Source organism: Dendropsophus ebraccatus, chromosome 2 (assembly GCF_027789765.1).
Source record: "Dendropsophus ebraccatus isolate aDenEbr1 chromosome 2, aDenEbr1.pat, whole genome shotgun sequence".
NCBI lineage: Eukaryota > Metazoa > Chordata > Amphibia > Anura > Hylidae > Dendropsophus > Dendropsophus ebraccatus.
The window spans coordinates 175,067,823-175,095,256 of NC_091455.1; the positions used below are offsets into that span (position 1 = coordinate 175,067,823).

General features: G+C 40.1%; 1 protein-coding gene across 5 annotated transcripts in view; it reads left to right on the forward strand.

The window, feature by feature from the left end:
- The window catches only part of OSBPL3 (oxysterol binding protein like 3), a 157,032-nt gene that overhangs the window by 105,426 nt on the left and 24,172 nt on the right, over nucleotides 1-27,434 (forward strand). For 4 of the 5 annotated variants that reach the window (XM_069958770.1, XM_069958771.1, XM_069958772.1 and 1 more), the window contains 10 exons: nucleotides 4,494-4,610; nucleotides 7,450-7,503; nucleotides 7,671-7,784; nucleotides 12,147-12,314; nucleotides 13,367-13,493; nucleotides 15,247-15,350; nucleotides 17,901-17,996; nucleotides 20,346-20,499; nucleotides 22,891-23,015; nucleotides 24,234-24,335. In XM_069958770.1, the coding sequence (XP_069814871.1) occupies nucleotides 4,494-4,610; nucleotides 7,450-7,503; nucleotides 7,671-7,784; nucleotides 12,147-12,314; nucleotides 13,367-13,493; nucleotides 15,247-15,350; nucleotides 17,901-17,996; nucleotides 20,346-20,499; nucleotides 22,891-23,015; nucleotides 24,234-24,335 (1,161 nt within the window). The remainder of the gene's footprint in view (nucleotides 1-4,493; nucleotides 4,611-7,449; nucleotides 7,504-7,670; nucleotides 7,785-12,146; nucleotides 12,315-13,366; nucleotides 13,494-15,246; nucleotides 15,351-17,900; nucleotides 17,997-20,345; nucleotides 20,500-22,890; nucleotides 23,016-24,233; nucleotides 24,336-27,434) is intronic. The other variant, XM_069958774.1, reaches the window with a different exon arrangement.

Sequence of the window (27,434 nt, forward strand, 5' to 3'; positions counted from 1 at the left end):
CTGAACGGTTTACATGTTCACCAGAAGTGGCCTGGACTGTGCTGCCTACTTCTCCCGACAGCGTAGTCCAGGCAACTTCCGGTGAGCATATAAGCTGGTCAGCGTGGGAGAATAGGTGCGTAGTAGATGCGATGACAGGAGTGGGTGAATAAGGCCTTAATGGAAAAAATGATAGAACGCCTGATGACAACTGATGCATTTTTTAAATTGGTTGTCATCTGCCAGACTGCCACACATATATAACCCTAAGTCAGACGTGAACATATATAAATACATAACCAGACTATGGACCAATAAAAATTAAATAGACCAGTAAAACCAGTTGGCACCTGGTAAGCTCAGTATATAGAGAGGTTAAAGGAGAAGTCCAGCGAAAATTTTTATTAAAGTATCCTATTGCCCCCCAAAAGTTATACAAATTGGCTGCTGGAGAGGAAGATGGCAGGGGGGCACTGAGGGACACAGGGCACTGGAGGGACACTGAGCATCCCTCTGCCATCATCCTCTCCAGCAGCCACAGCCTGCACAGCTCTGGGAGTCGGGTCGTGACATCACCACTTTATCCAGGAAGTGAAGCCTTGATGCAGTAGTAAGTGCAGGGAAAAAAAACTCTTAATGTGCATTTACCGTAAAAAGTGTATATTGGGGATTTGTTGTAGGATTAATAGCAGTTTTCTTTTTTTTCTTTTTTTCTTTTTTACTCCTTGTTAAAGAGGTATTACCATCTGACAAAGTTATACCCACAGGAGAGGGGATGACTAGCTTGATCATGAGGGGGCTCTGACATCTGGGGCCCCTCTTGATCATGAGGGGGAAGACCCCATTCTTAGGCCGCTATTACACGGGACGATTATTGTGCGAAAAATCGTTTTATCATTTGAATTTAAGTGATAATGGTTCTGTGTAATTACAGGCAACGATTGAAAAATCATTCGTGTGTCGTTGATCGTTGATTTAGATCTGAACCTAAAATTAACGTTAATCATTCGCTGCAATTCCACATTTGTTCGCTCAAGTTCCGCATTTGTTCACTAATCGTTCAGTGTAATTGCACATTGTTCATTGTTTTCCTGGGATCAGATGGAGTAAACAATTGTTTATCATTAGTCGTTAATCGTTAAAAATTACTTTGTTTAATAGGACCCTTACATTAGAATAAAGTGGCAGGTTTATAGAGAGCTATTGTTTTAGTAATTCTCTGTGGGGACTGCAGGACACAGCCGAACACTGTACTCTCTCCTGTACAGAATAAACGTAGCAGTGGCATGAATGTGCGACCCACCAGTCTATTCTTACAGGAGACTAGGCTTCCTGTAACCAAGATCAAAGGGGGCCCAGTAGTCAGACTTTCTGCGAGCAGCTAGTTTTGACTAGAATAGCTTTGCCAAATGAGAATACGTTTTTAAGGCTGGGACGGCACAATTTGTCTCTTTTATAAAGAAAATTATCCTGCTGTACAACCCCTTTGATCTGTCTTGGGTTTATAAATGAGCCACTGTATCCACCAACCCACCAAACTACTAGTACCTTCCGTTTGAGAGTAAGGGCCCTATTACACGAATTTAAATGATAATCGTCCTGTGTAATAGCAGGCAACGATTGAAAAATCGTTGGTGTGTCGTTGATTGTTGATTTAGATCTGACCCTAACATCATTGTTAATCGTTCGCTATAATTCTACATTGGTTTACTAATCGTTCAGTGTAATTCCAAGTCGATCCTTCTTTTGCTGGAATCAGATGGAGTAAACGATTGTTGTAACGTTGTTCTGTGTAACACTGAACGATTTCAGGTTAACGATAAACAGTCTTGTTTCCAATTGTTTATTGCTAATTGTTAAAAATCGCTTTGTCTTATAGGACCCTAAATCCTTAGGGCCAGTTCACACGGAGTAAAAGTGTCGGAATTCTGCGACGGAACCCTGTCTGCGTCAGTGTCTTACAATCTGTCTATGGGAGGGCTTGCATGCTTGTGCTCTCCGCTTCTCTCCGCACGAAGAATTGACATGTCAATTCTTTGAGTAAAGAGGCATGGAGAGCGGAGGCGTGCAAGCCCTCCCATAGACAGGCTGTATGACACTGAGGCAGATGGGATTCTGCAGCGCAGAATTCCGCCGCTTTTACTCAGTGTGAACTGGCCATTACTGGTTGTGTCCTATAAAGTGTACCCGGTGCCCTTGGCTACAGATTAAAAGAACATTTTTTTTCTCTAACCGAGGCACCAGTTGCATTTTAAAAGACGTGGTAAGGATTTACACTCATCAAACGGATGGTAGTAGCGGTTTGGTGGGGTGGGTTGGTGAATACACAGTTGCTTTAAAAGAAGAAGAACCCTTCTTTTACTGTTTGCTAACATTTGCAAATGGCAGGTTCAAATGTGAAGTAATATTGCTGTCTATCGTTTTATTAACTGTAGCGTTCAAGAGGTGCGATGTGTAAATATGTCAGGCAGCTGTAATAAATCATTGGCTGCTGCTTCTCCAGCTTGTAATTGGTTGATGTGCTTTTGATAAATGTGCAACTTTCATCCAGATGAGTCCACAAATCATCATTCTCTATTTTGCAAGAGATTTTACCATCGAAGGAAAGAGAAGAAAATAAGATGCCCTCGTTTTCTGTGTATACACTGACCGTACACTCTCCTACTGAGACAGCTACCTGTCTGCTATAAAATGAATTCAAAGGGATGCATAGGGGGACTCTAGTAAGGGATCATAATTAGAGATGAGCGAACCTCGAGCATGCTCGAGTCCATCCGAACCCGAACTTTCGGCATTTGATTAGTCGTGGCTGCTGAACTTGGGTAAAGCCCTAAGGCTATGTGGAAAACATGGATATAGTCATTGGCTGCATCCATGTTTTCCAGACAACCTTAGAGCTTTATCCAAGTTCAGCAGCCCCCACTAATCAAATGCCAAACGATCGGGTTCGGATGGACTCGAACTTAAACCCTGTTCACTCATCTCTAATCATAATGTAGCACAGTTCAAGGTTCTATCCTGGTTCTGTCCTCTATCCTGGGCTCTTAGACTGGTCGACCTGTGCATCAACAAGTGCTGATCTTGTAGATCACTTATTTAAGGAGTTTATTACATGCCGAGATGTGTGACCAACAAGGTTTTAATTTTAGTCTGCTAAAACTATGCAGTCGGCTAATAACAAGCATTCATGGACTGATCGCTGGGCCTTTTACTCAGGATAATGTTACTTTTCCCTAAACTTGACATTTGTCTATTTTTGAAGGGGTAGTGTGGTGTAAGACATTTTTTTACTAAATAACACACATTACAAAGTTATTTAAGAGAATGATCAAATCATCTTTAGGAGGCCGGCCTGACTGCTCCGGCCCTCCCTCATGCTGGCCCCCCTCCAGCGCATCATCAGCTGCTTAGCCGCGATTGGCTGAGCTCTGTTATTCTCAGCCAATCGCAGGCTGAGCAGCTGATGACGCGTTTGAGGGAGGGCCGGAGCATTCAGGCCGGCCTCCTGAAGATATCGTGATCGTCCCAAGATGGCGGCCGAGGTCGACAGTGATTCCATAAATATATTCTATCACACTTCCGGGTCCACGGCCATTCACTTAAATAACATGCGTTACGATGTCGTATAACTTTGTAATGTGTGTTATTTGGTGAAAAAATGTCTTACACCGCACTACCCCTTTAAGCATTTGCTATTATTGTGGTGTATATGGAGAAAATCTCTCTGTTTATAAATCTCAATGTATGTTGGGCCTCTATGATCTACTTTCCTCACTTATTAAAGGGGTATTCGGTTCATTTTAATAAAGCTTCAGTAAAAGTAAGGATCCTATTAAACAACATAATTTTTAACGATTCACAATCACAAACAAGATTGTTTATTGTTAACCTGAAATCGTTTACCATTATAACACAGAACGATAATTGTTCGTTTCGATCGATTTGATCCCAGCAAAAGAAGGAACGATTTGGAATTACACTGAACGGTTGATAAACTAATGCGGAATTACAGTCACCGAATTTGGAATTATAGCGAACGATTAACAATGATTTTAGGGTCAGATCTAAATCAACGACACACAAACAGATTGTCGATCGTTTCCTGCAATTACACTGGATTATCATTGTTTAAATTGGGACGATATAACGGTTTTCTGCACGATAATCGTCCCATTTAATAGAGTCCTTATTCTGAGACTGAGATAGAGAAATCAGATTGAGTCATATTGGTAACCTGATTTCAGGCGTCTACTATGCTAATGCTGTATAAGAAATAGAAAATATTTTTTATAAATTAAAAAAGATATACAGCTTAACTTTGACCTTTTTTTATAGACTACAGCGATGTAAAACTACATTTCAGGCGTTCTATAGGATATTATGACACCTATTGCTTCATTTATAATGTTTTTTTTTTACCAAAGTGTTTGTAATTGATTGGATAACGACATCAATATTGATTGAGTTTAATTCAATGACTGACCCATCCATTAACTCCTATTTGCTCTCAACAGGATAGCTGGGAAATTGTGGAAGGCCTCCGAGGAAGCAACAGCTGTACACAGGAGCCTCAAAAAAAGGAGGGTTTCTTACTGAAGAAACGAAAATGGCCCCTGAAAGGCTGGCACAAGGTTTGTCTTTATACATGCAAATAAAGTAGAAGAAAGAAAAGGAAAATATAAAAAGAGAGCATAATGTGCCGAAACTTGGACAATAATCATGGCGGGCAAGTCCTAAGGCTGCCTGGACAACATACATGTGACCCGAATGTGCTCGAAATTCGCTTATCTCTACTCCAAAGACATCACCAAATGATAATTTCCTGGAGTAGTCCCAGATCGCCACTAGAAAATAAGACCATTGGAACAGGCACCAATGGAAATGAATATTCTTCCAAAAATGTGGTTTACGCTTTATTGTCCAATTCACACAAGCGATAACGCGTTTTGTCCTCATATAGCTTCTCTTCAGATGCCTAATTTATGCAGTACAGCAGTTTGTTTTTGGGTGCATCTCAATAAATAAGATGATTGTGAAAAGGTTTATTTTGGTCATTTAGATATTGTACACCTGCCGATATGTATCTATAAGGTAGGAGCTGCCTGATTCCTGCCAGAACCTTACTCCAGCGCAGGCTTTGAGTACTGTAGATAGATTTAAAGCCAATATGTAATTTAGTCCAATTGGTGCTCCGGGGATGTTGATCAGCCCCTCAGTGCACCGCCCCGTCCTGCCCACCAGCTCATACATTCCCTCCTACTTTTTCCGAGGAGGAAGACGTGGTTACTTATGTGTAGATGAAAATGCATAAAAGCTGGAGGGGTGGTATGGGCAGGTGGGGATGAGCAGAGGAAATGCCCCAGCGCACCAGGCAAATTATTGGCTTTGGATCAAAATACTAAAAAATGGCGCCACAGGAGGGAAATAAGAGGCCTGCACCAGAATCTGCAGCTCTGCTGCTACAGGTACATATGTATGACTCTGCTGATACTTTCCCTTTAAGCGCTGCGGAATCTATTGGTGCTATGCAAATAAATCTTATTATTAATATATAAATGTAGTAGACTTGTGGTGCAATAGCTCATCAAAGTTTACAGAGTGGGGGTTTACAAGGGCTTTTGTAGCCCAGGGGGATGCCCCATGGACTTTATCTCCTACTTTTAATAAAAATCGTAAAATAATGTCTCAGCGCTGGAGTGACAGACTGAAATAAGAGTAATATTTCCTGATTAGAGTTAAGAAGCCCTATTGTACACTGCCTTTACTTTAGTCAGCAAAATGCTACTGACAAGTGTGCTTTAAAGGTCATGTTCACATGTAGCAGATTAGTTGCATTTTGATTTGTTATACAAAATCCAATTCATGTGATGCAAAAAAAAAAAAAATTATATAGAAATGGATGAAATCCATCCGTGGCAAAAAAAAGTATTGAAATTGTCACAACTATGCAAATATCCATATGTAAATTTTAAGAGGTGGCCAAATAGACCCTTTCCACAATGAGTGCCACAACTTTATTCCTCTAACACGACTGCTTGGACTTAGTACAGTTGTAGCATCGTTATTTACAGTAATGACTATAACCGCACGGCTGTTTGTTGAGGTAAGAAGTCTTTGTTCTCTGCTCCCTTGACGTTCATGCTCACCTAGTATAAAATAATCCCGCAGTAAATCCAGGCACCTTAAGTACTCTATGGTAATTTGCTGCTACAGTCACAGCAGAGCTCATTAGCCGTGATGATATCAAAGAGAATTTTCTATCTAAATATATTGCACTTTTAAGTTTGCAGCTCATGTTTTTATGTTGACAGCTAAACTAGAAACCTATACTTTATTCATTAAGGAGGCAGCAAAACTTTGGCTTTTGTCTTTATTTGAGCGTAGCTCCACATTGTTTTCTTTTTTTTTTTCTTCGTTCAGATATGAGTTACATAATGTTTTCTTTTCAATTCACATCCAATGACTTATTAAGATTTTTTTTTTTTTTTTTGCTGGTGTTCTGTTTAAAAACCCCTGAAAAAACTAGTGACCGTTAGAGATGAGTGCAGGTTTAGGACTGCATTACCACCAGTAATCAAGCACTGCATGCTCGGGTTTGCTGATCTCTGATCGTCGCTATTTGTTTCATAAGTTCAATACAGCAGTATTTTAAGGTTTGAGGCACATTAATATTCAGATGTAAACATGTATTCACCTTTTAAACACCAATTTACAGTTCACATACAGGCTTAAAGGGGTACTCCAGTGGAAAAAAAATGTTGTTAAATTAACTGGTATCTAAAAGTTCCACTTCCTACAGGAAATACAGCAGCTGATATGTACAGAAAGCTGCAGAAAGTTTTTGAAATAGAAGTAATTTACAAATCTGCATAACTTTCAGACAGCAGTTGATTTAAAAACTATTTATTTTCACCGTATGAGTATGAAAGCCTAAGAGTTTCACTCAGAGAAAATCATAACCAAGGCCTACAATCGAGTTTTGGCACTGGCCGAGTTGGTGAAGTGTCTGGGAGACTGTGTCTGCTGCCTCATCCACGAATTGGGAAAGATCTGCCAAGTTGTGATAGGCGGAAAGAAACCAGGAAGACCACCTCCCAGTGGCTTCGCCCTGTGTCATATCTCGCATGTAAACCGTGGTTTCCTTTAAAACATTGTTGTCAGAATCTGTTGGAATTTCATGCTGCCCATGGTTCAGTATATTGGGCACTGAAACTAAACTGCACCAATTGGCTAATAAATGGGGGTACCCAATAAAAAACATTTTTTAAAAAGTTATCGGAATAGATCCGATTACAGACTCTCTTCAAAAGTAGCCAAGCTGTTTGGGGTATTGGAATGTCTGTCTATAAACTTGTTGACTGTTTCCAGACCACTCAGTTTTTTTAATTCTATATGGAAAATTATACTATACACTTGACGGTCATTTACAATGTAGAAGTTGGGCTTTAAATTGTGCTGCTTGTCTTTTAGAGGTACTTCTACCTGGACAAAGGAATCTTGAAGTATGCCAAGGGTCCAACTGAAGTAAGTTTGGGTAATTCACTGTAAAATAAATAAATATGTAATGTGTGTGTGTGTGTGTGTGTGTGTGTGTTCGTGCCTATAAATGCAAGGATAAATGGATGAAGATTGGAAGATTTTTAAAAATAACTATTTTATGATTTTTTAAAACGGGATTTATCTCTGTCTAGATGGAGAAAGGTAAACTACATGGCTGCATTGATGTTGGACTTTCTGTGATGTCAGTGAAGAAATCAACTAAGTGCATTGATCTGGACACAGAGGAACATATATACCACCTCAAGGTAATCCCATTGACTAAACAGACTAATTTGAAGACTAAGGGGAGATTTATCAAAGGGTGTAAAATATAGACTGGTGTAAATTGCCCAAAGAAACCAATCACAGCTCAGCTTTCAGCTCTGGTAAAATGAAAGCTGAGCTGTGATTGGTTGCTTTGAGCAGTTTACACCAGGTGTATATTTATACCCTTTGGTAAATCTCCCCCATATTCTACATGACCATGTGGAATATAATAAAAATATTCCTATGAGATTATGTCATGGTCGTCTTTCTAGATACACTGCTTCAAAGACTCTGGAAAATTAAGGGGTTGTGTTTCAGGGGGAAGCTGCAGGTTCATCAATCAGTATAAAGTATAGGCGGCCCCCTAATTCTCCAATAATATATGATGTTGGTGGAGATATGGGTCAGTCATGCTTGTACGTTCTTCGAATTTCTATTTTAAATGTATCCGAATATACAGTATCTAAAGCTGTATTTTCGCAAATTACATTTTTTTCTGATAATTCCCTTGCAACCCAGACATGAGAAGGTATGCAACTTGGATATAGTTCCTATTTCCATCTCACCTGTAGGTATTGTAATAAGCATTATATCTTCATCAACAAACTAGTTGAAATGTGACATCTCTTTCATCAGATTTATCCTGACAACTATAATTTCAGCAGTTCAGTACATATTTTTTCACCCTCTAGATTTCTCGCCGTGTAGTTGGCATCTGTCAGCCAACAGATGATCGTGTGCACACATTGGTGGGTGATTTCATTCATTGCCACTCTCTGCTAGTAAACAAATTTATAAATTCTCTCAAATTATGAGCCTGAGCAGGTGGGAAAGCAGCAAGTTAGTCTCCCTGATTACCCTTCACCAAACCCACCCAGATGGCTTTTAAGGATGACAGTAGCAAAAAAATAAATAAATAAATAATGTGTTGCTCTTTTGAAATGCACACATGGGTATCTGCAGAATTTAGATATATACTGGAGCCTTGGATACATGAAGTAGAAGAATTATGCTGCATGGTCTGTTATGCCCATGGATTTTTTTATTTTTTTTTGCTGGTTCTCTGTACAAGCAGTTAAGCCCTTTAGATCATTTAGATATTCTTTTACAATTTTTTTCCCCACATATTTAATGAAAAGTATCCTCAGATATAAGGACAAGGCCATCATTTTATTAACTTCTCTAAAAGTAAAACACTATAAATATGATATATTATCTGTGGCCTGATGAAGGGAAAGGTCATAGGGCTACCTATATCACTGTACACTAACATCCATGTCTCCTATTGTCCTCTCTGCTACTACCCAGGCACACTCCCAAGATCTCAATGACCAGCCTGTAAATAATGTCCCATGCTCTGCCCCCCCATAGTAATAATGCCAACTGTTGTGCCCTCAATATTGTGCCCTGCCCCTGGTAATAATGTCCCCATGCTGTGCCCCCACCTGCTGTGCACCAGTTAAAAAAAAAACAAAACCTCATACTCACCTAATCTGGGCTGTGTGCCTGCAGGGAGCAGCTCTCCTTTCTCTTCAGGCTCCATCTTGCGAGCCGTGGGGACAGAACCTCTGGCAGGTGTGATGACGTCACATCATTACGCCTGCTGGAGAGGTCACTCCCGGCATCCCATATGCTGCAGACATAAAGTGTCGACGGCCTATGGGATTAAATGTGTGAGCAGGCGGAACATCAAACTGATCAGTATATCCCTAGAAGCTGCACGGTCGCAGCTTCTAGGGATATTAAAGTGACAGCGGCACATTTCCCACTGGGATCCCATGGCACCCCTGGCGGGTTCACCCGGCAACCCGGTTGGGAAACGCTGGTCTACACATAAGCATTCATACTTCATGTCTGAAGGCTCCTCAACTAGCGAATCTAGAGCACTCTTGGGTTTGGCCAAACTTGAGCGCTCTGTATTTAAATACCAGTGGCTGAAGAAGTTTGATACAGCCCTAAGGCTGCCTGGAGACCATTTATACAGCCATAGGCTGTACCCATTTTTCCCAGGATTCCCTAGTGCTGCATCCAACTTCTTCACCCACCAGTATTCGAATTGTAAGCATTTGGCTTTGGAAAACCAAATGCTCTTGCTTATCTCTATCCTCCACCCTTTCTGGCTATTTCTCTTGGCTTTAATTTTAAATCACATTTTGCAGCACGACCCTTATAAAAGTAGGCAGTTTCTTTAACGGATATGGATGTATTTTCTATATATTATTATTCATAAATGAATTGTACTTTTTTTGGTGTTTAAAAAAAATCTGTAGGTCTTTATTACATTTTTGCTTGGCTTCTCTTCTGCAGCTCTGTCCTGTTCATAGTGGAATCTGTCGGATTTGACTGTTTAGTCTCCAGCACCTCTCCCTTTTTTCCTGAATGATCTTGATGCTAGTCATCCTTATATTTTTACCTTATTTCTCCTTTTTGGAGGCTCATGTAGCCCCACATATCCAAAACTTCCCAAGCTACATATAAAGTATCTCCACATTATTATTGCCACATTCTGTATAACCTGTTTTCTGTACACAGATTTGGTTCGGCCAGTATTATGTCATAGAATTTTTTTTTGTTGTTTATGGCTTTTTTTTGTTTTTGTTTTTTTGTTACAGCCATATGGTGTATTGGTTTTTGTTTTTTTTTGTAACAAGAGGGCATGCCATTGTCATCTTTTCAGGGTTATGGCACTACTATGTAATGAATCATTTAATGACTCATTCCCAAAGGTCACTCTTTTTTTCTGTTATAATAATGTATTATGGGTTATGGCTTAGTTAAAAATCTGACATTCTGCCGGCCTCTGTTGGGTGGAGGGGGGTCTTTTACTGTGTATGCTGGGAGTGAAATTATTGTTAAAGTGTCTAAAGATGTTGATAAGCATATACAGCACACATACGCAGGTAATAAAAGAACAAAAAAAAAACTGTTCTCTATATGGCACACCCTTGCTATCCTTGTTCCCAGCATGGTTCCCCATCTGATTCATAGTCCCCAGCAGAACTCATTTCTGATTTTTAATCTGACTCATTCTTCGTCCTCAGCATAGATTTCCATCTTGGTCTTAGTATGGTTTCTCTCATATCCCTGGACCCAGTCAAGAACATGGCTTCCTGTCTTGTTCTCCAACATGGCTCCTCATCTCATTCCTTGTTCCATCCATAGCTTCCGATCTTGCTCCTGGTTTGGCACATAACTCCATATCTCAATCCTGGTCTCCAGCATTTCTTTTAATCTCAGTCTTGGTCCCCAGCATGGCTCCTTTCTATGCCAGAGCATAATCATATCCCATGCTGTTTTTCCAAAGCTGATTTTACTTGGATACTTGAAAATCTTATATACCAAGACACACTCAGCAGATGAGAATTGTTAGCCTCACTGTCAAGATGAAATTTATACTGCAACTCTCAGAAGACAACCAGGCCCTTTAATAGCTGCAGGTATCTCTTTCAAGGACAGGACTTCTAGTAAACTGTTTTATTTACACAGAAACATTATATGGATATAAGGAACCAGTCTAACAAGCCGCGAGCGTACAGGGTAAAGCAAAGTTCTACAGCTTCCCCATCCATCATATTTGTGCTAACGCTGGTAGCCTGGCTACTGAGCCAAAATGCTCATCCTGCTTTGCAGACTCCTATGCGTTCTTCTATAACTGTCAAGCACAATATACTTCTGCTGAATTAGCATAGTATCTGGGCAGGGTTGCCTTTCCCTCACTGATAGATGTACATAGATTTGTTGGATGCCCCTTCATATTATACAGAATGGAAGAGTTTGTTTCCTTAAAGGGCTTATCCAGTGCTACAAAAACATGGCCACTTTCTTTTAGAGACAACACGACTCTTGTCTCCAGTTCAGATGCGGTTTGCAGTTAAGCTCCATTCACTTCAATGGAACTGAGCAGCAAAACCCTACCCAAACTGGAGACAAGAGTGGGGCTGTCTCTGGAAGAAAGTGACTTTGTTTTTGTAGCACTGCATAACCCCTTTAATGGCCTAGAGCAAATCTTCCAGCATGGGTGCAATACTCCTGGATGTATACTTCAATACTCCATATAAACTATTAAAATAGTAGCTGATGTCTGTGTACTGTCTATAGTGCACTGGATGAATTAAAGTAAAGATACTGTAAGTATGGGTGGATTGTAGGAAAGTGTCTGCATGGGGAATATTCAGCGAAGAATCCAGGAAGTGGTTAGGTCCAAGGAGGAGACAAACAGTAACAAGTTTAGTCTCTTGATGTAAATTTCAGAAACTAACAGTAAAAGAGATTTGAAACATTTGGCATAATGTTTCATTGTATGGTGGTTCTATTTACTTATGAGACTGAACTTTCCCTTAACAATTGTTGGTCTTTCACAGGTAAAACCTCCAGAAATCTTTGACGACTGGGTTTTGAAGCTTCGCGACCACCGTCTTTACCGTCAGAACGAAATTTCTGTGTTTCCTCATGATATAAATACCCAGTTTTTCCCACTTCTCTCAAACACAGAATCGGCTTCCAGCTTTGATCCCCTTGCCTCTCCACAGGTGAGTAAATATAATGGAGTCATATGTAACAATGTTTGGTTTATTCTTAATCATTTTCAGTATTTTTTTTTAACCTACTATTAATGCTTGTTACATATTATAGGTGCATAAGTATTAGTTATATACTATATCCACCTACCAGCGGCTGTACTAGTACAATTACAGGAAATCTGTTCAGTGTTTTTACACAGTATAACACCAGATAGGAAGCTCCTTTACAGACCAGGCTTTAGATTTGTGAAAACCTGCTTGTGACCCAAACAGTTTTTCATATATTGTATGCAGTCTCTTCTGCCATCAGATTTTTAAGGAAAATTCTTCTTAAAAAGCATATTGTAATGTGCTCCTCCATAGGCAGCCATGGATGGATGGGTGAGCTGTCCGCCTACATCATTAGAGTATACTGGCTGCAGAGAAGGCTTTCTGTATTAGTATATTCACTGTGGTTCTTTGAGGGAAAAATATATAAAAAAAATAATTCTAAATTTTAAAGAGCTGTAGAAATATTGTATGTGCCCATCTACTATATCACTGCCATCCTGGTCCCTTAGATTATCAGAAATGATATCTGCAGCTGTGCATGAAGAGAAATGAAGTGAAATAAGAGGAGCAGTGTTGGGTGTGAGCACTGTCAGGAGGGATTTATTAGATAATGAGATATTGATGTAATTGACAGGAATACAGCTACACAATGTAATATACTAGTTGTCAGACAGAGAATCCCTTGACTCTGCTATAGGTTTGAGATGCACACAAAACTAGCACTTACTTAGGCTATAACCCATCATAGGGCTATCTACAGTAAGGCCTAAAATAAACCAATACCCTCATAAAGACTTTAAGTATTCTAACTGGACATCCCCTTTAACAAATCCTTTTAAGAGTAGCTCTTTTACTTCTACAGGATAGTGATGGATGGGATAAGTCTTCCTGATTTATAATTCATGATGCTTTTTATCAATTGTCTTAAATGTGCAGATATTGGGAATATACAGTTCTCGCCAACCTCATAAACAGTGCATTAACAAGCGATTTCTTGCTTACTATCACAGGAAACTCCATTCACCAGGCAGAATTCGCTGAAGCTGGCAGGCGGCCTAAACTTTTCCTGTTTAAATAATGACAGCAGAATCCCAGCCTGGCTCCAGTCTAATGACGATATGGATAAATGTGCTAAAGGTACCTTAATACGTTGCGGCCATTTGTGGCGCCTTCACAATAAAGCTCCATAAATAATTCATAGGATTTATAATGGTGCGGCTATTTTTCCCATGGTTCGCTTGTGTTTTTTAGTAGCTGCCTCTGCAGCATTTCTCCTCACCTCATTGTATTACAATCACTAACATGTTTATGTATTGTATAACAGATGTAGTAGAATAAATTGCGGAGACCGTGACGCCATGGCATTTATTTCTTTATGCTTTAATATGCGTGTTTATGTTGCTAGTGGCAGTGAGTGTCCTGTATGAATCAGAATTTACAAGATTATCATCTTTGGACACTGTGTGCTATTGCCTGACATTAATCCTTCTCCATCTGTGAGGCTGAGGTGTTGCCGCCATCTTCCTATTATTAGCCATTTCCATTCTGTGCCTAGGGATTTACAGTATGGTTTTCTCTTCATTAGATATCACCTGTCAGCACTCCAGATGTGTTATTCCTCCTAAAAATATATAAATAAATTGACCAACAGGTCCTCACACAGTCCAAAACTCTCAGCGGTGACTATACAAAGTCGGAGTGAGCTGAGATATGATAATATATGATGATTTTAGCACCCAGTTGTCAATTTATTCATACATTTTCAGAATTTGAAAGGCAATGGGGGAGATTTATTAAGCATGGTGTAAAGTGAAACTGGCTCAGTTGCCCCTAGCAACCAATCAGATTCCACCTTTTATTCCTCACAGACTCTTTGGAAAATGAAAGGTGGAATCTGGTTGGTTGCTAGGGGCAACTGAGACAGTTTCACTGTACACCATGTTTAATAAATCTCCCCCATAATGTGTCACCAAAATCAGTTGACTTGAAAGACTTTTTTTCTGCTGGAGCACCCCTTTAACAGTAATTGATATCTTAGTATGCACACTCATACAGGAAAGTATGACAATCATGTGTAGGACCACCCACTGGACTCCTAAGTCCAAAATGAGCAACAATAAGGATCCATTTACACAGAAAGATTATCTGACAGATTATCTGCCAATGATTTAAAGCCGAAGCCAGAAACAAACTGTAAACAGAGTTCGGGTCATAAAGGAAAACCTGCGATTTCTGCCCTTTTCAAATCCATTCCTGGCTTTGGCTTCAAATCTTTGGCAGATAATCTGTCAGATAATCTTTCTGTGTAAATGGACCCTAAGAGAATTCATAAGAGAAGACAATTTAATCTCAAAATATTCACACCAAATTTATATACATTTACTTAGTTCAATGTCTTCCTTCCCTCAGAATTGACAAAATTTTTGAGGTGACAGGTTTTGCGTTGAGGTCACGGCAAAGGAAAGGCAACCTGATAGCGGTCACTCCATCCACAGTGTCAATCCACAGTATTAATCAGATTTTTCGTCTGAATATTTTTAGGTGGAGGCTGTGTGATTAAGTGCCATATGATTTATAGTTTCTAGGTCAGTATATTTCTCACTAAAGAATGTGAAGAACAAAGGGTCAGCCCCATTTTGGCCAACAATTACATATAGTATGCGAAGGTGCCCTGATACCAGGGTTGAGTATGATCTTCTTTTTGCAGAATTGAATACAATCTTTTTGCTTTTTATTAAGGATTTTGTTGAAAAATGTTTGTATATCATGTTTTGGCAGGGAAAACACCTCTCAGCAAGTAAGCAATTGAAGGTTTCAGGGCTGTTGGGTTCATTCTTCAGGAAGCTGGCAGGATAGAATTTTACAGCGGCGGTGTTCTTTGTTCCCACAGATCTTTCACAGTGTCACAGCTATCTGGTGGAAATGAGTCAACTCCTTCAAAACATGGAGGTTCTTCATAGGACGTATTCTGCACCTGCAATAAATGCCATCCAGGTATCCTGAGAACCTTATTTACAAGCTTAGGGCATTAAAGGTTATTTCCTCTGATACACATGCTGAATGTCGTTGAATCAGCTGAAGCCATTGTCAGAATATAGACTGTTTACAAGGAGAAATATGTCAAAATGGTTCAAAGTGCGGCTTGTGTTAGTTAATTATTTAGTGTTGCCTTAAAGGGTTTTTTCAGGCAAAACATACTGATGAGCTATACACAGAATAGGTCACCAGTCACTGTTCAGCTGGGTCCTGACACGCTAATCAGCTGTTCAACGCCTGCGCTACACAGTGAACGGGGCCAGAAGCAGTTTCTTCTGTTCACTGTATAGTGGCCGGGCCTGGATACTGCAGCTCAGCTCCCATTCAAGTGAACAGGAGCTGCAGACCATTTTGCCCAGAAAACACATTTTAAAGAGTGTATACACTATGAAAAACCTGCTGGCACATCTCTCATATAACCCAGCATTGTGCCATTCCTTTGTTGTTCCTCCTGGAAATGTATAAATGAATTAATAACTTGGTGTTGCCATTACCTTTCTAGGCTTTGGCCTTTAGTGGACTGCCACTGTTTGGACAGTACAAGACCATGAAACACTCCCTGCTTACATGGTTACAGCTACTTTTCTGTTTATGCATACTGTACATTTCCTAAAAAGAACAATAGAGGGAGGGTGCCATAATGTGTTATAAGGTATGATGATCCATAATTGTTATTTTATAGAGCAGTGCTTCCTAATTCCAGTCCTCAGGCCTCACCAACAGGTCATGTTTTGAGGATTTCCCATACAAAGGACACCCGTGATAATACCTGAGGCACTGAGTATAATTATATCACCAGTGAAATACTAAGGAAATCCTCAAAACATGACCTGTTGGTGAGGCCTGAGGACTGGAATTGAGAAGCACTGTTATAAAGGATACAAATATTTAGTAAAATATACATGTTGGCAATGTGGTTTACTGAAGTTATAGGGGTATTCCACTCAAACATAACTTTTAATAATTGCTGCCCAAGGTGAGACTAACAATTTCTTCCATACTTGTTCTCTGTCGCCCCCCTTCTCCCTCCCTCCCCTGATGTAAAAAAGTTTCTGGCAGGCTTCATCTGCACTTTTTGTAGCTTCTTTGTAATGCTGGGAGGGTTAATCTAAGGTCAAATTGCTGATAAATTTACTGTGATTAATCCTCCCGGCTTTACAAAGTTGCAGATAGGGACTTGGTTATATCAGCTGTCTCAGAAGGAAGGAAGGGAGGAGAGGGAGATGGAGAGAAAAGCTCACACATAGGTAGCAGCTCAGAACTGAGGGAAGGAAACTAAATAAATAATAAAAAATATATAATGAATGTTTAGTGTCACCGTGGGCAGCAACATATGAAAAGTTATGCTTGAGCGAAATACTCCTTTAAGCATGTTTTCTGCCATAATTGTTAATAATAATTATGATGTTAAACGCACAATGGAGCCAGTCTCTCTCCTGCAATGAGTTGAACTCAAGGCTTAGAAAAAAAAACAGCTACTTCTTTTTGCAAAAACAATGCCACCTTTGTCCCCAGGTTGTGTGTGGTATTGCAGTTCAGCTCCTTTCACTTAATTAAATCTGAGCTGCAAAACCCAAACCCAAACTGAGGACAGGAGTGGTGCTGTTTCTGTAGGAAAGAGGTCATCTCTTTCTAAGCCTTGATGTCCCCTTTAAGGGCCAGTTCACACTACGGAATCAGCGCTGAAATTCTGTGCGTAACCCCCCCCTGCGCAGACTCAGTGCTGAATCCTTCTATCTGTTTGGATGGGAGGGCTCGCGCACCTCCACCCTCATTGCCTCTCCACGCAAAGATTTGACATGTCAATTCCATGCAGGGAGGCTCCGCATTTCAGTTCCAATTCCTTTGTGTGAACGAGCCCTAAAGTGGCACTTAGCCACACACTTCTATATCTAGCTAGCACAGTATCAGAACTTTTGACATGTCTGTGTGATATCAAATGTTTGTTCATTTTTAGGTCATTTTAATGCTGTGCTATTTTAGTACCCTAAACATATAAGGGGTTTATATTCTCATCACATTCTAAAGGCTGTTCTTGTACTTTTCTGTCAAACAGAATTGTTTTCTTGACTCAAGAGAGGAAATGTTGCCTGAGGAAATAATAGGGAATGTTTCCTCTTGTGACAGCATCTGATCCTTTATTCCATTGCACACATATGTGTATATATATATATATATATATATATATATATATATAATTTTTATTTTTTTCCCCCTCTACATGTTGAAGCATGCAATAGTTTACCTAGCTTGAAGCATCAAGGACAGATAAAGTCACCTCTGGGCTATGTCCTCCAGATCCCACCCTTCACACAGAGTTTACAATGCAGAGACAATGCGTCACTATCAGAACCAGCTAATGGATCACTATTAATCACCCGCTACCCATATTGCCAATGCATTATGTATATTCTGAGGTTTTGTTTTGTGGTTTTGTAAGTTTTTTAGCCTTGTCCAAAATTCCAGGAAGCCGTTCTTCTAATAACTGCTTTTAATGTGTTCTGGAAGGTTGGTATCCTTGAAAGTCCCAAGAAAGAGAAAGGAATGCACAGGAAGAAGTGGAGAACAAAAGGCAGTAACAAAGATGCTAAAAGCTCCTTACAGGTAGCAGCTTATGTTCTTCTCGTTGGTCTATTGATTCCTATAGACTATAAGAATGAAACAAATTCTTTGTTCCTCTCTGACACCTTAAAGTGACTCTGTACCCACAATCTGCCCCCCACAAACCGCTTGTACCTTCGGATGGCTGCTTTTAATCCAAGATCTGTCCTGGGGTCCGTTCGGCAGGTGATGCATTTATTGTCCTAAAAAAAACAACTTTTAAACTTGCAGCCCTGTGTCAAATTGGCGTGGCCTAGAGTATCTGTGCCCTAACCTTGCACCCCCTTTCCGTCCCTTCTCCCCGCCCTCTTCATCATTAGGAATGCCCCAGGCAGGATTTTTCCTGTTCATCACCTGTTTGAACACTGCACATGTGCTGGATAATTAAGGGACACGTGCAGTGTTCTGACAAGTGATGAATAGAAAAAAAACTGCTTAGGGGCATTCCTAATGGTGAAGAGGGTGGGGAGGAGGGACGGTACAAGCGGTTAGGAGGGGGCAGATTGTTGGTACAGAGTCACTCGCAAACTTTTAGGAATATTTTGTCCTTGCTGGAGGCAGTTAAAGGGGAACTGTGGTGATTCTCCCCCCCCCCCCCCCCCCCCAATGGTAGAATTATATGGAAGTACTGTCTTGGAACAGTGTGATGGTATCCTAGTATGAGGGGTGAAATTATAAGAAACAAAAACAAAGGTGTCTGAAGTCTTGGAGCCCCTTGGACAACCCCTTTAAGGTGCTCAGCGACAGATTAAGCATCCCCATGCTGCGGGGGCCCCGATCGCATGTGCCGACAGGCGGGGGTAAGCTCCTTACCTCCGTCCTGTCGGATCGTCGATCTATGTGTAGAGTCTGCTCTCAGGCAGGCTGTATACATAGACTGCCGATAACCCTGATCTATGCTATGGCATAGCATAGATCAGTACATGCAATCTAATGATTGCATATTTTACAGTAAATGAAAGTTAAAAAAAAAAAGTGTAATAAAAAACACTTTTAAAAGTATTAAAAAAACAATTATAACCCCCCTCCCCAATAAATTTTTTAAGGACCCCCTTGCCCATTACAAAAATAAAACTATAAAAAAAAACAAAAAAAAAAACATTTTACATATTGTAGTGTGCAGAATTGTCTGATCTATTAAAATATAACATTATTGTTCCCATACGGTGAATGGCGTAAACGGAAAGAAAAAAAGTCATCAAGATTGCTGATTTTATTAAACTATATATCACAAATTACTAAAAATCAATCAAAATGTTTCTGTTATACCAATATGATATTAATAAAGAGAGATCATGGTGCAAAAAATTACACCCTAATGTGTAGGTGGAAACATAAAAGCGCTATGGCTCTTAGAAGGCTGGGAGGAACATTGCATTAATCTGACCCGGACTTTTGTGCATCAAAGGGCTCTGTGTTGAAGGGGTTAATAAATCTATATAATTTTTTGGTACCAGTTGATTTTTATCAAATTGCTGGGGTTCTTCTGTATGTATGGACACTATGACTAACTCTAGAGAAAATTTGAAAAACAAGCTAATTAGGGCTTCAAGACTTCAGACACCCTTTGTTTTTGTTTCTTATAATTTCAACCCTCATACTATAATACCGTCACATTGTTCCAAGATAGTACTACCAAATAATTCCAACATTTGGTGCCTAAAGAAAGTGCAGTGTCCAGATAATATCCCCATGAAGAGCCAGTAAATGCCACATAGTGCACACATAATGCTGAACTTGTACACCACCAAATAACCCAGGGTAGCTTTATACTACTCCAGCCATTCCCATTCATGGGGGATCCCTGATAAAGATGGGCACTGAGCAAATTGTTTAGTTTGCCTCCCCTTAAAACCAGCTCTGGTGCTTGCAAATTTTAGATATTCTTTTCTTATTTGCTTGGCAAGTTTCATCAGCCAATATGATAACCGTTTTACTAGTCTGGATCCGGACGACATTGTTTTGACAGATTACATCAACGCTGAGAAGGAAGAACAGCTGAAAAGCCACAGGTTGCAGCTCCCCGCTGTATACTTTGTGTTCAGCATATAAACAGTAGCCTTTCGCTGGCATTGTTAGCGCTTGTAGTGTTTTGCTAACAGAGATTAGAAATACCGCGTGTTCCTCTCCCCACACGCCGGTGTATAAATCCATTGTTCCTCAGGGCCTGTTCTACACACAAAATGAAATTGTTACATAAAAACTGATGTAATAAAAATGTTTCTTTACACCACTTTATCCCAGAGCTTTCCGTTCAGCCCTGACTTCCATTTGTTTCTTTGCACTTTCTGTGTAAAACTCCATTGACCTATAACACTAAAGTCTTAATCGTCCCCCATTTTTTAATTTTAGGTGCCACCAACCTTTGCAGGGAATGTACGGTTGCACGCTTCCAACCCAAACCTCTCCACCATAGATTATACAGAGGAGAAACAATACTCCAGTGGATCGGACAGCTCCGAGTTCTCTAAGTTGCAGGATGATTTGTGTCATATTGCACACAAAGGTGGGAGAAGCCATGGCTGTACTGAAGACTGATATCTTACTGTAACACATGCTAATGTGAATATCCACCTTTGAATATATAATTTTATTTTAATTTTCTATCTGAAAGTCTGAGCAGATTAATTTCTTAAAGGGAATCTGTCAGCTCCGAACCTCGTACAAAGCCGCAGACACCTGCACTAAAACTTACTACACGTAACCGATCAGTATGCGCTAAGTGCAAGGCATGAAGCTGTCTGATTCCCTTTAATATATGATTGTCAGGTTAAGGTTCCGTTTTCTCTTCTATGGTCTCAAATTCCCTGCATTGATATAACTAGGCATAGGTTTTATAATGTTTTAATATTGAGTTTAAAAGGGGTTTCTTAAAGGGGTTGGCCACTTTATAGTAAAATAGGTGTGTACCCAGCAGCTCCCTGTGTACCTCATAGAGCTAAAATTAGACTCCTCTCTCCAGGCTGTGCTGTCCTACCCTGTGGTGACTCTATCCATCGATGGCCGAGCATGGCGGAGCATCTGACTATGCCCCACCCTAGTGTCCAGCTCTGAGTCTGTATATGCCTATAGAGTACAATGGGGGTGGGGCATGATTACATGCTCCTCCATGTCAGCCATCTTGTGGACAGAATTACCATGGAGCAGGACAGCACAGCTTGGTGAAGGGGAGCCTGATTTTAGCTCTATGGGGTACACAGGGAGCTGCTGTCAGTAAGGGTAGTGAGTACCAATACTGTAGACTGAACAGTTGTACTATAAAGTGCCCAACCCCTTTGATAAATCGAAATTTACTCACCCCCCTGAAGAAACCCAAGGTATAGTGGTTCAGTTGATCATTTACCAGCGGTCCAGCTTGCACAGTTAGTTCCCCCTTTTCTTCCTTGCTAAGCACATGCTATTCCCGTAGTACAGAGAATCGGCACATGCAGGTTTTTCCCATTCTTCTTGTACAGGGGGAGTCTGTGCAGTGAGGACAGATGTGAAATAACCACCTGGTTTACCATTACAGTGAGGACAAGGGAGAACCAGCAGCTTCTGGGAACTGTTCCATCCCCGATAAAATTGGTGTCACATGCTATCAACAGCAGGAACACCCAAAGTACACTGCACATATTGGAAAAGAAACATCCTCATATGTACAGTAGATCATTGCAAGTTCTGTTTTGCAAAGTCAGACTCTTTACACTAGTTATGGCGTATTGATGTTTGTACAGTATCTCCTACAAAAAGGACACTGTTGTAATCAATATAAGTAATCTTTATTATCAAATTTCATAAAAACATCATTTCACATATTGGTAAAAGAAGCCAAATAGCCATGCACTTGAGACAAAATAATCCACAGGAAATTAAGAACGGTATTGCACAAAAATCCGTAAACAAGATGTATAGCGATCTATAAGTAATGATTCATTGCACAATCCCCAAGCTGGAAAGTATTACGCAAAAACCCAGTGGCCCAGTATTGTAAACATAAGGAGAAAAAATTCACATATAAATCATACTACCTGTGGTTTAGCAGTGTGTGCACGTTCCCCCACGCTCCCCCTTGTACAGCTACCCCTCTATTATATAAGCTCCTACATCTTTAAGCTCTGATTGGTCAAATCCCCAGCACATGGCTTACCTCCCCAACTCCCGTTTACCCCTTTAAGGAATAAACGTCTTCATGTGCTATGACTATGGCCTGTGCATATGTTCTTGATATTTCTATTTGCTATGCTGAGATGTGTTGATTTCAGACGTCTCAGATTTGGAGGTCAAGTATTTGTCTAATTCCCAATGACGTCACTTTATTGCCCTATGTATCACTATGCAGACACATGTTCTGTACCATTGGCCTGCTGCCATAACACTGGTCACCGCAATCCAATCAGTTTTCTCCTTAGAGTTCACCTTGCCTTTGTAGACTGAAGACAAAAGATAAAAAAAATCCTTCTGACATTGTTGCGCTCACACAGTAAGATTGACGTGTATGTTCTGGCAGTATGTAGCATGCGGAAGTTGCCTCTGACTAAGCAGATCGTATAGTGTGCTGGTCAGCCATATTACCTTTACTGTGTTTTACATAGGTGACCATATATTGATCTTTTTGACTACCTTTATCCATCCATGTTTCACAGTATGTACAAATATTTTTTTATGCAAAATATTAGCATACATATGTATGAATTATGAAAGTAAAGACTTGAGGCTATCAGTAAGATATGCCAAGTATATAATGTGCCCAGCACCATCCTTATCAATTCCGTACAGCCTGTGCCACTTTAATAATTTGCTTTCCCTAAGTGTCCTGCTTCAGAAACATCTAATAAATACGCGCCTGTATCTTTTGGTGGTGAATGTTCTCATAAAGTAGTTGACATTAATAATATCCACTTTTTTTTCTCTGCAGCTTATTTCACTTTAAAGTCTGCTTATAGCACAGTCTTCGCTGAGCGAGAGAAGCTTAAGCAGCTATTAGAGCAAGACTCTTCCCAGACCCCTCAAATCCTGAGTCTGAAGAATGCCTTAGCAGTGGTAAGCGGGTGCACTATATGTCCACGTCACCACTAAGATGGAATTTTTATTTCTGTGCTGACATTTATTGTATGACATTAAACCGACCTTTTGATGTTGTGATAGTGAATGAATTTTTAAATGTGTATACCTAGTTAGAGGAAATGATTTATATGCTGAGGATAAGTAAGACTTGCCAGGGTTTATTTTACCCTTAGTTTAGATGTAGTAAAATTGTGGTTTAAAGGACACTCGCTTGCAGGCCGTAGTGGCTTGAGAGCTGCATGTCGCCCTTGGATGATCACCTTGCAGTCCCCTGCTCTTTCTTTCATATATGTACTTTACAGAGTATACAGTATATAGGTCCATACATGTACTCTACTTTCCCACTGCCCATCCTCCATATTCACATTGCTTTTTGTATATTCAGAGAAGGGGGGTTTCTTGTTACCAGTTTCCAGCAGAAAAGTTACAGTCCATGCTCAATCACTATGTATAGTGAATGGGATATATGCCATTCTATTTACTATACATTATAATGCAGAGTGACTTTGCAATTGTGGCTACTTCTCCACTGCAAAAACTCTGCTCGAAGCCTTGTAATGTCGAACTTCATTGCTTTAAAAAATACAGTATGTAGTTTTTTTTTTTATTGATGGCATATCCTTATTAATGAGGACCCTTCACATAGAGAACACAGCCAAAAGGCCACTCCTTATATTGTTTAGTAGCCATGCTGTGTTACTTCAAGGGGTTCTCCAGGGGGGAAAAATTCTTTCAAATCAACTGGTGTCAGAAAGTTATATAGATTTGTAATTTACTTCTATTTAAAAATCTTCAGTTTCCCAGTACTTATCAGCTGCTGTATGTCCTGCAGGAAGTGGTGTATTCTTTCCAGTCTGACACAAGGCTCTCTGCTGAAACTTTTCCTGCTTTGGAACTGGGAAACATTATAAAGTGCACAGCCCTGATGCTCTCTATGTGTCTAGTTGTTTATGTGTGAGGCTTTTGCTGCTTGATGCTTTTTATGTCCCACTAATGAACATTTGCAAGAGGTAAAATACTATGTACACTTACACTGCATAAATGAAGAGCACAAAACATATCCTGGACCTCCAAGACATTGGATAACTTGCTGATTAATCAAATGTGTCTTTCCATAATTCCTATGGACACATCCCAAAATTGACCTGGTCTTGATCTATTCATTTAAGTCTGTATTTTTCTTAATCATTCCAGGCTGTAAAACAAAATGCTGAACTTAAAGACCGCTTACACAGAATTCATGCTGATTCTTTGCTTCATGATTCAGCCCCTAGTGCAAAGTGCAGTCCAGTAAAGGTGGGTGCAGATCTCCCTCTTTAAAAAGCAGCCAAAAACATATGTATTATTTTCCCTGGATAAAAGTGTACATAGATGTGTCGCCCATCGGGTATATAACTTTTCTTGCTCTGGTAAGTTTTGAGTATTAACTTTATGAACATATAGACACTGCAGCAAAAGCTTCCATTCCTCCTTACACTCACAGTAAGTAAATGTACTAATATGTGTGCGCATTGCAGTGCGTTGTCTTGTGTAGTCTGTCTTGCATGACGTGTCATCTTGCTGGAAGCAGGGCTGTTTGGAAAGCTGGTAATATCCTTCATCATACACCTGTATTGTTTCATTTAAATAGTCACTGTTGTTTAAAACAAGTTTCTTTCATTTAATAAACTATGTGATGTGTAACATATTAGTAAGTCGCGTCATTTGCCAGAAAAACAGCTTGAGAGTCTTCACCACTAGGTGTCTCACATCCATACAATCTGCTGTTCACTGCCTGGTGTTAGCTTCAGTCTGTCTCTAGTAACAGTTGCACCAAGACAGAACACAGAAAGTGGGTGGGGCTTAGGTTGTGCTATGTTCAGGTGAGAGGGAGAGAGCAGGGGCTGTGTACCTACAATCTGTGAGCCTGTCTGCTGAAGAGCAGGAATCAAAGCTCAGCCTGAATGGTAAGTCCGGTTTTGCAGCAGCACAGTGCCTAATGTAATTTCTTACTTGCTCTGCTGCTGCCGTTTTTCATTTCTCACATAGCACATTGCTATAAGTAGCAACCCCCCTCAACACACACACATACCCATACCATGTATAGTATTGTACATTAAATTATCCCCAACACAGTACCAGCCTGTTCAGTCCAGTGCACTTTCAGCAGCACTAGAACATGGCATAGCAGAGAGGAGTAGGTGCTGCACTGTTATTGCCACTAGTTAAGCACACAGGGAGAGATTTATGAAAAGGTGTAAAATTTAGACTGGTGCAAACTGGCCACAGCAACCAATCACAGCTCCTCTTTCCTTTTACCTGAGCTGGAAGCTGAGCTGTAATTGGTTTCTGTGGCCAGTTTGCACCCATCTAAATTTTACACCCTTTGATAAATCTCCCCCACAAAGTTTTCATTTCCCCTCCTGGTCGGGGAAAACAGCCCAGCTCTTATCCCACCGCCTAGAATATACTTAAAAAGTACTGAATAGTTCTATACCATGGAGGGGACTTTCAATGGTTGCGTAACAGTAGTGAGAGCACCAAATCTTTTCACTAGAGATGAGCCAACTTTAGCAGATGATTTAGCATTTGAGTATCGGTGGCTGAAAAAAGTTGGATGCAGCCCTAGAGAACCCTGGAAAACATGGATACAGCTCATCTCTATTTGTTACTGTTCTGAAGGGTAAATCTATTAATCTTACATAACCAGACAGGTTTTATAGAAATCTTTAAAGTGTACCTGTCGTTATAACTTTTAAAATCTAAATCAATAGTAGATGTGATATAAAGCAAGTTTGCAACGTACAGTCATTTTTTTGTTGTTATCTTGCTCTAAAACAAAGCTGAACTTACCAGAAATCCAGGCTCAGTCTCCAGAAGACAGATTTTCTGACTTGTGCTAGTTGGAAAAACACACAGGAATTCCGGCCAGTACAGAGAGTCACGGCTCCATGTGTCCATCAATCACATGTCTGCCTTCTCTCTGTGAGTGCTCAGATGGCCTGGTATACACAGGACTTCCTGTTATCTGACTGTTTCCTGTTTTTTGAAAAAAAAAAAAAAGTCAGAAAACAGGAAGTGCCGTGTTCTCCATGATAACTAAAAAAAGCATGTAAATTGCAAACTTCCTTTATATCACATCTACTTGTTGATTTAGATTTCAAAAGTTATAATGACAGTGACATTTTTATAGAGGATATTAGCGCACAAGTTTCAAACCTTTGTCTATCCTGCTATTTTATAACTACTGTAACAATCATGTCTTAACAGCCAAAGCTTTGCAGCAGCTTGAGGGCCACAAGTGTGACACCACTGTATTAGGGAATTGTAACAGTGTAGCATGTCGGCCAGCAGATTAGTTCCATTGTGGCCCTAAAGGAGTTCACTCTTTTGGATAATCCCGAGATATATCACGACCATTGGCTAATTTATACATGTGAATGTAGGCTTAGATGTATTTTAAAGTGGCATATTAATTTGTTGTGTTGTACATATGAAATAAAAACATATAGAAAAGAGTTAAAAAAGCAAGTACAATAAACTAGATCTTACAGAATAAGAGCTTGTAGTTTATGAGAGAAATGCAGCCTTTATTACTAGGAAACCCTTTTTGATACTCCATTGTAAATAGGCTCCTTTGCAATGACTAAAGCTGGCCATATATAATAGATATGTTTCAGCCACCCACGATCGGTCATCCGTTTAATGTGTATGGTGGCCACCTTACTCTTCCCTGATAGCAGATGTCAGGAAAAGAAGAAAGATGCATGTTGGAATCAGCTGCTTTTATTTCAGGTATCTGGCAGTGGCGTTCTCACTTCTCGCATAGGGTTAGGATAGAGCTATCGGTCAAAACACTATCTGTATGGCCAGCTTTACATGCTTCATTTTATTGCTAGACTACAGACTAAAACAAAATGGTTCCCTGCATGGATGTTAGACATATATTCTTGCAGCTAGGGAGAATGATTCTAGTAATAACACTATACAATGGAAGGAATCCATAATATTTTATTACAAGAAACCTAACCACATTTATTCTTTGCATTTAGCACTTGTGAGACTTTGGAGGCTGAGTCTCTCCATAAGATGCAAGGCTTTATTATACACGGAGCCAACATGTCATGTCCGATCAATCACTCATGAAGAGCCAGGTCTCATCCAGGGATTGCCTGCAGATTAGTGTTTCGTGAGGTCCGCCATTCTTGTGAAACAACTAAAAGCATTACAATTTCCAGTGCTTGTGTCGGGAGACCACATTCCCCTCAGGTGTATGGCAGAGAGGATAAGGATGATAACATTAAACTAGAAATTGTAGAGCTGGCTGCTTACACATGAACAAGTCATGACCCGAATACAGATTAAGAGATATAGGTCTCATCGTAGTATCGGAAAACTGAGCTATCCTAGTCGAAT